Source organism: Nansenia antarctica (genome assembly GCF_963989245.1).
Source record: "Nansenia antarctica genome assembly, chromosome: 11".
NCBI classification, from domain to species: Eukaryota; Metazoa; Chordata; class Actinopteri; order Argentiniformes; family Microstomatidae; genus Nansenia; species Nansenia antarctica.
Genome location: NC_137681.1, coordinates 16,176,341 through 16,188,583, shown reverse-complemented (window position 1 = coordinate 16,188,583; position 12,243 = coordinate 16,176,341). Strand labels below are relative to the sequence as shown.

The 12,243-nt window shown below is 46.3% G+C and overlaps 1 protein-coding gene across 1 annotated transcript in view; it reads right to left on the bottom strand.

Moving 5' to 3' along the window:
- Positions 1–5,466: 5,466 nt before the first annotated feature.
- The window catches only part of plekha1b (pleckstrin homology domain containing, family A (phosphoinositide binding specific) member 1b), a 21,433-nt gene continuing 14,656 nt past the window's right edge, over positions 5,467–12,243 (bottom strand). Inside the window, exons 9-12 of the mRNA XM_080542610.1 lie at positions 10,156–10,220; positions 9,418–9,481; positions 8,926–9,015; positions 5,467–5,908 (exon numbers count right to left, since the gene is read on the bottom strand). Coding sequence (XP_080398736.1) covers positions 5,489–5,908; positions 8,926–9,015; positions 9,418–9,481; positions 10,156–10,220 — 639 coding nt within the window. The 3' untranslated portion in view covers positions 5,467–5,488. The remainder of the gene's footprint in view (positions 5,909–8,925; positions 9,016–9,417; positions 9,482–10,155; positions 10,221–12,243) is intronic.

Here is a 12,243-nt window from a genome sequence, read left to right as displayed (position 1 = left end):
CTAGTCCTGTCCTCAAAACCCTACGTGTATTGGCAGATGTTGAGGCTGTTGGTTAACCACAATTGGCCTTTGAAACCCATCTCTCCTTGGGAACACATTGTTCTCAATGCTGAACTGGAGGGGAGAGAGTTACAGCTGAGGTCTGCTCTCTTATCATCTTATAAGGTGCTGAAGTGTTGCCGGTTCATTAAATTGATTAAGATGCTTCTATCCCAATGCTGACAAAGGTAGTGCAGTGCTTTCTCTGAAGCCTAACTTGCACAAGTGGACTGTAGTGTACAACACAAATTCAGCTGACAGAATGGATGAAAAAAGTAAAAAATAATATATATCTTTTTATACATTTATTGACGAAAACCTAAGAGACCGTAGGACAGCAGCTGTACCTTTGCCGAGGAGTCAGCATTTGAGTATGTGTGTTGGTTAAAAGAACGTGAGCTGAAGTGACATTGTTGTCAAACTTACATCATCCCTTCATCCACCATCATACAACATTTATTTCTCACTTTTAATTATCATCTGGGAATGCTTAATATTTTTACTACAGCAAATAAACAATACGCATGGCAGGAATCAACTTAATTATGGTAACACAATGACACCATCGAAAGCTGGATATCAAACTGTTTTGTTGTGGGTTTCATCGTGCATTGGTTGACTGGAGCCATATGCTACACACAACACAATCGTAATCTGATTTTTTGTTCTTTAATGTCCTTTTTCATGCATGCAGTTGCCCAGACCAAGGATAACATATGTAATTATGTATTGCTTCTGCTATCTTTGGTTTTTATTCTTTTGCACATCATCATACACAGCTGGATTCCAGTGCCTCTTATGTAATAACAGAGTGGGTGTGTTTTGGACAATATCACACACACACACACACACACCACACACACACACACACACACACACACCACACACACGCACGCACGCACGCACGCACGCACGCACGCACGCACGCACACACACACACGCACGCACACACACACACACACACACACACATACACACACACAGAGGAGGGACACCACACACACACACACACACACACACACACACACACACACACACTCACACACACACACACCCACACACACACACACACACACACACACACACACACACACACACACACACACACATACAGGCACACAAAAAAACACTCAATAAAAAAAACAATGTGGTTGCCTAACTTTGGCATGATGATGAATTGAGGGAGGCTTGTTCTGGTTCGGTTCTCTGGCCGTGCAGATGTGAGACCCAACCTCTCTCTCATTACGACCTCTAGAGGCACCTCTTCTGTTTACCCCCGTTGTTGTGGTTACGGAACATTCCCAGAAGAGTTGTGTTGTCGTCGACTCATTCACACTCCCCAACCCCCTTCTCCAGGAGGGGCCATGCTGACATCATCATTCCCCGCCAACACAGGCTCTGGCTTCTGACAGCATAGCTGTGCCCCTGACAGCTGTGGGTCAGGAGGGCAGGTCTGAGATCAGCCAGAGATCCTGGTGTCCTCTAGCCTAGCCGTCCCAGATCTGTGTGTAATGTTAACTCCTATCACTGTCATTCTCGGCTTGTAGCACAAACAGATCTGGGTTGAACCAGGCTAGGTGTCTTCACAGCACCACTCTGTGGTTTCCTGCATGGAAGACAGGCCTAAGACAGGGGAGGCTGGTGGAGGTAGAAATCGAACGACGGGCACATTATAATGCATGGAATGGAATGACACCATTCTTCATTCCGTTCCATGCATTACAATGAGCCTGTCCTTTGATTTCTACCTCCACCAGCCTCCCCTGTTCTAAGATCAGCCAGGAATCTGGCATTTTAACAGTGGCACTCTGTGGAGTCAAGCATGGAAGTTGGAAGACAGGTCTAGAATGAGCTTGCATTACATTGAGGGGGCTCTCCAAGATGTGTGAGAACTAGAGAACAGCATCATAAGATTGATATGGCTATCTCCAAGTAAACCAGAGTTCAAAAGCCATCACTGTTTATTTGAACAGCCATTTGTGCCCTTTAAAAGAGGGGCCAACTGTTCAACTTCACTCACTGCAGTCATCAATATATATATAGATATGACATTTCCCCAGGGAAGGTGTGTGATGCAAAATTCAATATTTTGTCTTTTACCTGGCAAGCCCATATCTTTCTCTCTATATGAGAGCTTGTGTGTGTGAACTCATACTCCTAATAAAGCACAAATGTCTCTTTGAATCAGTCAGAGTTATTATAATCCAAACCAGGAAATGGAATAGGGCTACACCTCTTGACTTCTCAATCTAATTTTCTTGCAACAACAAGCAATGGGCCATTGAGTCAATCCCTGACTGTAAAATCCAAATTTATGGACAGCCCGTTCCAATATCCTTAAGTGGTTTTGTGTTTTTATTGGGAGGTGTAATGGGAGTGGATGGAGAGTGGGAGAGAAGGAGCAGAGGGGCCGTGTCCCCATCAACACATGGTTGTGATGATGAGGCCGTCGTTTGCGTGTTTGGTTCCAAACCCAAACAACAAGCTTAGTAGAGTAGGCTCTGTTTCCTCATACCTGGCGTTGTGCATCATGACACGCCCACCGTAGTCCAACAGCGCAATGGCTTTCAGATGGGTTTACTGCCAGATAGAGCCCTCCCAGTCACAGTGGGCGGCTACTACTAGATGGATGACAGGGGAGGCTGGTGGAGGCAGACATGGGTGGACATGGACACACGTTGCGCGTTTGATACCATTCATCATTCCATTTTATACATTACAATGAGCCCATTCTCAGATTTCTGCCTCCACTTATGTATGGTCTCCCAGTATCACCTGTTCTAATCATGTATGGTGTCCCAGTATCACCTATTATAATCATGTATGGTCTCCCAGTATCACCTATTCTAATCATGTATGGTGTCCCAGTATCACCTATTATAATCATGTATGGTCTCCCAGTATCACCTATTCTAATCATGTATGGTGTCCCACTGTCCCAGTATCACCTATTCTAATCTTCTTCCGTCTGTTCTAAAATATGAGTATGTGTTATGTATATGTATTATGTTTATGTATATACTCATTAAATATGAGTATGTGTTATGTATATTGTCATACTCCGTATGTAATCTTTCTGCATCCAAGTAGCCTCTTCGACACATTAAAACTCCATTCTATTCTATTACTCCCATTGGCTTCAACACCCAGGGGAAGAGGTCAGATGCAGCCATGGATGCACAGAGGGATGGGATTTCAGATGTTGTTCTAATTGGAAGATCAACTATGGAAGAATGATAGATCCATCACAGCTACTGTATCTTAGTGATCTCTCTGAATGCAATAAGGGTTGACTTTGCAATTGGGACCGATGAGCACCAACAGGGGGCAGAGGTGCCTTGCTTTACTTAACACTAGAACAGCCGTGCCTACTAAAAGAGCCGCCTCAGGAGGAAGGGTCCTGAAGAAAGGAGGGTTCTGAAATTTGATCGAGTGCAACGTAATAACATTTTTCTTTACTCACAGTTCTAGTGTTAATCTCTTCATCACAGGCCTTATAAGACCCTGGCCACCAGATATAAATGCAATTTGCATAAAGGTCTTGAGTGTAAGGTTTCAAAATGAAACCAAATGGCCTAGATTGGTCCCATGTGAAATATGTACTGTGCACATTGAAATGGGCAGAGAATAGTCAAGAGGTTGTAGTTCTTCCCTTGTGCACTAGATGGTTCCAATCTTCATCAGACATGAGTTCAGACATGGGTTCGGTACCGACAAACACATTATTTGGGTCCACAAAAATACGACACAAAGTCCTTCCACTTAAATCCACAGATTTATTTTCAAACTCCACTTAATAAATAATGCACATGATTTCAGAACATCAGGTACACAATTAAAAGGGTCAAAATAGCTTGTTTTCTGTTGTCTCTATAGAAAGAATGCAGGCACTTTACCAGCTATACAGTAAGAGTTGTGCAACACAGTTACAGGCAAACATGTTACAGGTCAACAAGAACAGTACAGCTGAGATCAGTCAACCCCTATGCCTAGTGGCCATGCAGGCACACTACGCCTCCCCCGCAGTCTCTCTCTCTCTCTCTCTCTCACACACACACACACACACACACACACACACACACACACACACACACACACACACACACACACACACACACACACACACACACACAGCATAGGGGAGAAGTACAGTACAGAAGAGAACCACAAAGGAACACCATAAAACAGATCAAAAGGGGCAGCCTATAGTGTCGACAAAGTGCCAGTTGAAAGACCTTACCACGGGCCTTTAGGTTGTGTTGTATGTTGTATACAGTCTCTATATCCTCCCTTACGGGAGAAGTCCCTATACCAATGCATGCTAACACTAGCAGGCACATAATATTACAGTGCAGGACTTCATTTGGCAAACACAACAGTGCGTGTGTGTGTGTGTGTGTGTGTGTGTATGTGTGTGTGTGAGTACTGTCTACTGTAAGTATTCAAAGCATACAGTATCTCATGTCTCTATCTAAAGGCTTATGTAAAAATGACTACAAATAGAGCTATACAAATACCACCCACTCACTCTCTAAAAATGGAACTGAAACTTTAAATAATCAGAATGACGCAGTTTTTTTTTCTTTTTTGATTTTGGTTTTGTATTTCCTTAGGTAGGCCTTACTAAACATAACTCTATTAGGCCTTCACACTTTGGATTGAACATACATTTTCTGCTTCAAACCAAACGCATTGACATCTGAAAAGGACACAAAATCAAAACACCACAATGATGTGAGCACACAGCACAGAAGGAGTTGGGTAGTCTCACTGTCAGAATTAAAACGCTTCTTTTCAATAAACAACGAATCAATAACACATGTTTTCTAGTCCCAGTCACCCATATAATCATGTGAAGGGAGAGATTGAGAATGAGCTTTAAATGGACTGAAAACCTTGATTAGTGAGTTTCTCAGCAGACCAAGCCACCCAGTAAAGATCTATTCCCATTAGCCCACTAGACACAGGAGCATTATAGTCTGAGGAACTGAACACACAACACCAACACCAAGAAAGAAAACAGAGACACCTAACAGAAATATCAACAACTGAAGAGAAGATACTGAGATCAAAGGAAAAACATCTGATGAGAAAGTCTCCCCGGAACGCAGTGCCATTGGCTGTATTCTGGAGAGAATCTAAGAGTGCAAGGGAGGATAGATGATCACTGATTACAGGAACCACTGCTGTCTTCCTGAGGCCCAGGCCCAGGCTGCGCTCTGATTGGTTTGGCTCCATAAAGTCACATTTAGATTCCTTGCTGTGGTTGGTGATTTACAGACCAGCTCCCTGTGAGTGCCAGTGTGAGTCCACCTGCGTTGACTTCTCCTGGGCATGTACTGTGCATGGGAATGGGGGTGGGGGTAGGTGGGAGGGGGGAGGGTTGGAGTGAGAGGTATCCTGTGAGGCAGATATGGGGTCTGGGAGTGGGGGGTGGGGAGCTGGGGGCTCACACCAGGCTAACATGCAGGTCTGAGACCTCCAGGCTTAGGGAGGAGGAGTCGGGGAGGTTGGCGCCCTCCACCTTGCTGCGCCGTCTCCATGGCGATGGGTCGTCTTCCTGGTCGGTGGGGCGATGTGGGTGGAGGTGGGCACTCATTTGGACAGGCGGGTCTCCTGGAGGGAGAGGCGGGAGCGCGGTGCCCCCTGCTGGCCGCGCCAGGGCAGCAGGCCCATGAAGTCCTGGCTGTCCCAGGTCAGGCTGTGCGCCCGCAGGGGCCGCTGGGGGGGCGGCACCTCCCCCTGCTGGGCATTGTGGGTAGGAGGCGGGCTCTGGCGAGATCGGCGAGCGAGGGACGGGGGGGCCCTGCTGGCCGCTGCTGCAGTAGAAGGTGGAGGAGGAAGTGGGGGCGGAGTGGTCGCTGTGCTCCTGCAGAGATGGGGGTGGAATGGGGGCGGGAGGGAGGGAGGGAGGGAGTGGGGACATAGTCATTCAGATGCATTGGGCTCAGGGGGGAGTCACAGTGAGTCACAGTCGTGTAGCAGGGGACAGTGGCAGAGGAAGGGGATGGCAGCAGCAGCAGCAGAGTATAACAGTAGTTACTATAGCAGGACTAGCAGGTAGCAGGAGTGTAGTAGTAGAAGTAGTTTTAGTAATGCAGTAGTAGTTCTATAGTAGTAGTAGTAGTAGTACAATAATAGTAGTAGTAGTAGTAGTAGTAGTAGTAGTAGTAGTAGTAGTAGTAGTAGTTCTATAGTAGTAGTAGTAGTAGTAGTTACTATAGTCGTAGTAGTAGCAGTCATAGTAGTGTAATATAGTAGTAGTGGTAGTAGTAGTCGTAGTAGTAGCAGTCATAGTAGTAGTAGTGTGATAGTAGTAGTCGTAGTAGTAGTGTAGTATAGTAGTAGTCGTAGTCATAGTCATAGTAGTAGTGTAGTGTAGTATAGTAGTCGTAGTCGTAGTAGTAGCAGTCATAGTAGTAGTAGTGTAGTATAGTAGTAGTCGTAGTCGTAGTCGTAGTCATAGTAGTAGTAGTGTAGTATAGAAGTAGTGCAGATGTAAGCCAAGGGGCCGTAGTAGAGAAGGAAGCAGAGGCAGCAGGAGGACATGTGGTTTGGAGGATGGCAGTAGTGAGGGTGGCACAGGTGGCACAGCTCATTTTGGGAATGTTAGTTTCTCACTGTCACATTTTACTCTCTTTACAAAGAAGAGAAGACACCACAAAAGAAAAGAAGGGCAAAGACATTAGCGAAAAACGACCCCAAAAAGACTAAAACCAGTCTTGGACTGTGGCAGGAGCTGTCAGTTGATGAGATGCGGAAGTGAGAGATGGAAGAGTGAAAGAATGACAGAATGGCATGGGAGAATGACCGTTATGGGATGGGTAGAACTTTCATACACAGCTGTGTTGAAGAGGTGGAGGTGCTTTATGACATGTTGACATACATCACAGTATGTCAGGGTTCACTTCAGAACAAAGGTTTCAAAGTAGACATATTTTCTTAAGGTCAACCAGCTGTAAAGGCAGTTTTATTGTACAGTCTGGTTGGCAGTTGGTGAATGTCATGTGTATGAAATGAAAATCAAAGACTAAAGAATATGGAATGCGTACATTAACTTGAAACGTGTGTATGATCTGAAGCAAAGTAATGGGAATGAAGAGACAGTGAGAGCGTGCAGTGTGTGTGTGTGTGTGTATGTGTGTGTGTGTGTGTGTGTGTGTGTCTGTGTGTGTGTGTGTGTGTCTGTGTCTGTGTCTGTATCTGTATCTGAGGATGTACTGTATCCAACATATAGGAAAAAACACTGTCATGACAACAGTTCTGCCAAGATGGATGTGTTGGAAGGGGACAGCCACTGCTAGCAACTAGCCGTCCCACGCTACAGGCAGTATCGTTAAGACAGAGCTAGCACCATGTTAGCATGCTAGCATTGTCTTCTGATGCTTGTTAAGTTGCCATATATTACAAGGAAGCCTGTTTCTATCATTGCCTGTAAGGAGGAAAGGGACACATAGCTCGCAAAACAATGTTGTGTACAATGAAAAACTGCAAGAAGTACCTTGTGACAAAAATGTGTTAGAAATGTATGTAAGTCAGATGAGGGAGGAGGAAGGGGCAAACAGGTGCCGAAATCTAATGGTGACACAGACAGAGGAGTTTTCCTGGAAGCCTAGTCAAGACCAAACGATTACCGAGCACTGGGAGAGACAAATGGAGTAGTAGTGAGGTCATTTAGACCGAGCGAGTTAGTCTCTAGATCAATCAATGGCAGATTATAGAGATGGTGATATCCAGACCGGTTAGGATGGAGAAGGAGGTGGGGGAGAGGTAAGGCTAATGATCAACACTCAAGCAATGGGATGGACGTGTAACTACTGTAGCGTTAGCTTAGCTAGTAGCGCTAGCTAGCTTGTGTGTTGGGTTTTTAGAGGGAAGCAGTGACACAAGAAGCTCCATTCCGCTACACTAAAGGCGAGAGGGACTAGTACTAGGCAAAAAACCAAACAGAGAGAAGCTGCTGCTTTTAACTGACACGTGGGGAGGAAGTAGGGGTAGGGGTGGGTAGGGGTAGGGGTAGGGGGGGAGGGGGCTCACATACGTGCTGCATTCACCATTGCGGAATGTATACCTCTGTATACAGGGGTTGGACAGCCGCCTGGCCTGGCGCATCTGCAACAACACAGCGCACAGCTTCGTTAGGTTGAGAAGAAAGGGGAGGCTGGTCCGGGAGAGATGGAGAGAGAAGAGGGGGACTAGGGGTTGACGGTCTAGGGGGGGGGGGGGCTGGTGTGTACCTATTGGATAGGGGATGGTGGGGGGTCTCGGGAGTACAGATACTAGTATACTGCACAGGATATTCCTTGTGGAAGCTAATGCATACAGTTGATTGTTTATCTATGTAAATGCAAAGACACAACATGAGAAACCGACTAAACATTTTGCGACCAACTTGAGTGGACGAATGGGTTACTTCCAAACCGGATCCTAACGTTTTTTACTCAGACAACTAGACACTGCCAAAACTGGAACAGCTGATTTGGCCACTGGACACAAACATTGATTTCCTCGACACAGACAGCACAGTATGTCCCCTCAGACTAGTGGTCTTCACTACTGGTCCTGCAGACCCACAAGATGGGCAGGGTTTAGTTTCATCCTGGCGCTAACACATTAAGGGTGAGTTTCCCAGAAGCTATTTGCAATAACATCATCCTTCCACTGTAGGCTGAGGACACCAGATGATCATAGTGCCACGAAGGCTTTGGGGAAACTCACACCTGATTTATCAGTGGAATCAGCTGTGTCAGTACTAGGTTGGAACAAAAGAACTGCAGGCCGTGTGGGTCCTTAGGAAAGGTACTCTGGACTAGTGCCTGGGTCAAAGCCCCATAAGGCAGCCAGGAGGAGGAGGAGGAGGAGGAGGAGGCGGGAGGGGATACCTACAGAAGCAGCTGATCGTCCGGGTCCTCGCTGAGCTACGATGGCTCCTGAGACCGCCTTGATCCAGCTGTGCATCTCCTCTGGACTGTCAGACTGGAGGAGCGAAGACGTTAGTGTCAGTAACAGCATCTACTCAGTAAACTAAGCTAAGCTCGTAATACACAATAGGCAGGTTTACTGGAGACAGATTAAGCCTAGTCCTGGGACTAAATAACCTTTTCAATTAAACATCTCCATCCAAGGATTTTACTACTCTTAGGGCCGGTTTCACAGACAAGGCTTAAGCCTAATCCTGGACTAAAAAGCATCTTCAATGGAGATTTTACATTGAAAGTGTGATTTAGTCCAGGACTAGGCTTAAGCCTTGTCTGTGAAACCGGCCCTATGTCTTTATCCATAAAAACCAACCCAACATGTAATACCATACAATAATACATACATTATGCTCATCCATTCTGTAGAGTGCATCAATTGGAGAAAGCAAAAAGGTTTCACCTGTATGTAGAAGGTGCGTGAGCTGGTGACAACTTCAAAAAGATTGTCCCTCATCATGAGGTCACTAGAGGAGAAAGAGATCCGAAGAAGCGACAATGACTCTCAGTATCCCCCCCGGACACTGTGAACAATCCAATTTGCCTTTGCACTACTGCTGTTTACAATACTACCTTTACACATACCGTCTTATTGCACATTGCACATACCTCTTTGATATAGCCTCTATTATACATTACATACTGTACATAAGCTACCTTAACTGTACATAGCTCATCATAACTGTATATACCTCTAAACTACCATACTTGCCACACTGTACCTATCACCTATCATTGTCATGTTTTATATATCACTATATTTTTGTTTTTATATCACATTCTTATATCACTAGTTGCACTTCTGGTTAGATGCGAAACGGCATTTCGTTGTCTGGTACTTGTACTTTGCAATGACAATAACGTTGAATCTAATCTAATCTAATACTTCAGTGAGTGCAAGTTGAGGGCCTACAGCTAACTTTGTTAGGTCACGTGAAACATCACTCTTCTTATGTGTGAGCGGGCAGGATACAAACCTGGGTCTCCCAATGTGGTACACCTGAGCTCCTACCATTGTGCCAAGAGGACACGGTCCTCTCATGGTCCTAAAGCTAACTCATCACCAGAACATGATTCCAACTCACCTACCGGCTACACTGGTGGTGGTGTTCAATAAAGATGAAGTGGAGGAGACACTGACCTCTGCTTGCACTCCTGAACTTTGTGAACCTCTTTCAGCGGGATGACACGAAGAGGCTCCCTCTCCTGAGACAGAGAGAGAGAGAGAGAGAGAGAGAGAGAGAGAGAGAGAGAGACAGAGAGAGAGAGAGAGAGAGAGAGAGAGACAGAACAAGAGAGGGAATGAGAAAAAGAGACACAGAACATGTTACACTTCCCAAGAGATATAAGAGAACCAAAATGCCAAAACCAAAAACGAACAGAGGCTAACGGAACATGATAATACAGTACAGAGCGTGGGCGCGCGCACACACACACACACACACACACACACACACACACACACACACACACACACACACACACACACACAGAGGAGGGACACCATTTATGAGAGGGACTGGGAGACCAGATGATGGGCAACACACAGAGGGGGGTGGGACAGATCCTGATCCCGGGGTATTTATATCAGCTGCAACAACAGTGTTCACAGCAGATAATTGCCTTGTGTGACGCAGACACTGGGCCAGTATTTAATTGTATGCTATTCTTTTTTTTTCATCCTGCCAACCACAGAGCAGGAGTGTGGGGGTGTAGTGTTACATACAGAGAACACAGAGTGAGAGACAGAATGCCAAAGCAGCACACGCACACACACACACACACACACACACACACACACACACACACACGTAAGCACTCGCACACGCGCACACGCACGCGCACAGACACAGACACAGACACAGATACAGACACAGACACAGACACAGACACAGACACAGACACAGACACAGACACAGACACAGACACACACACACACACACACACACACACACACACACCGGCTAGGACATGCCGCGCTGTCCACACGTGGAACACTAGGAATTCAGAATTCATTCCGTTGCGTGTTCAGACAACAATCTTCAAAGGCAATGTATAATACCTTCGCCCAACACAACACACAACACATAGGTTGTGGTCCGGTACAATAAATACTGTCCTACAGTACAATATATACAAAATACAACCGTGTATGTGCGTGTGCTTATCTGTTTGTTCGTGTGTCTGCCTGTTGACTTTGCCAGCCCTGGGGTGATCTATACCTACAACCCAGAATAATCTCTCTCAAAGAAGTGTATTTCTCCCTGGGACTGAAGCACTAAACAGCACTTTAGAGTGTAGAAGCCCAAACACAAGAGCACACTCTCTGGTCTAGTGTTCAGGGAACCAGGCAGAAACAAGAACATTCCACTACAGCACTGAGTGGACAAGGAGCAACCACTCCTTATTCAAATAGGAAGGAGGAAGGTGATCTGTCCTGCTTGCCTGAGCTTGTTACCTGCCTTTCACATCATACAAGAGGAGGTGTATGTCAGGTATTCAGATATAAGGGAAGGAATGCACGGACACACAGATACGAGCACACATGCGTGCACGCACACACACACACACACACACACACACACACGCACACAGACACACACACACACACACACACACACACACGCACAGACGCACAGACACACACACACACACACACACACACACAGACGCACGCACGCACGCACGCACCCACACACACACACACACACACACACACACACACACACACACACACACACACACACACAGCATCACAGCGCCACAGACGACACATAAAAACATTAAGCCTGGCTTGTCGATTTAGGAAGGCTATTTATTAGGAGCTTTGCCAAGTGTTGTGGGGGTCTTGTTGAACAATGCATACTCCCAATGCTCTTATCTGATCTGCCTGTTCAGGCTAGGGAGGTGAGTGTGTGTGTGTGTGTGTGTGTGTGTGTGTGTGTGTGTGTGTGTGTGTGTGTGTGTGTGTGTATGTGTGTGTGTGCGTGTGTGTGTGTGTGTGTGTGTGTGTGTGTGTGTGTGTGTGGGGGGGGGGGGGGGGGGGGGGGTGGTGAGTCTCAGGTGCAAGGCCAAGAGGAACCCCAGCCATCAGCCAAGCGGGTCACACTGCCCCTTTGTTGTGTGTGCCGGCTGGGCCGGGAAGACTCAAGGACACCATTTTGTTTGGTTGTTTCTCTGGCGGTCATAGAGGCCCTCAATGAGAGGCTGTGTGTCAAACACTGGGGAC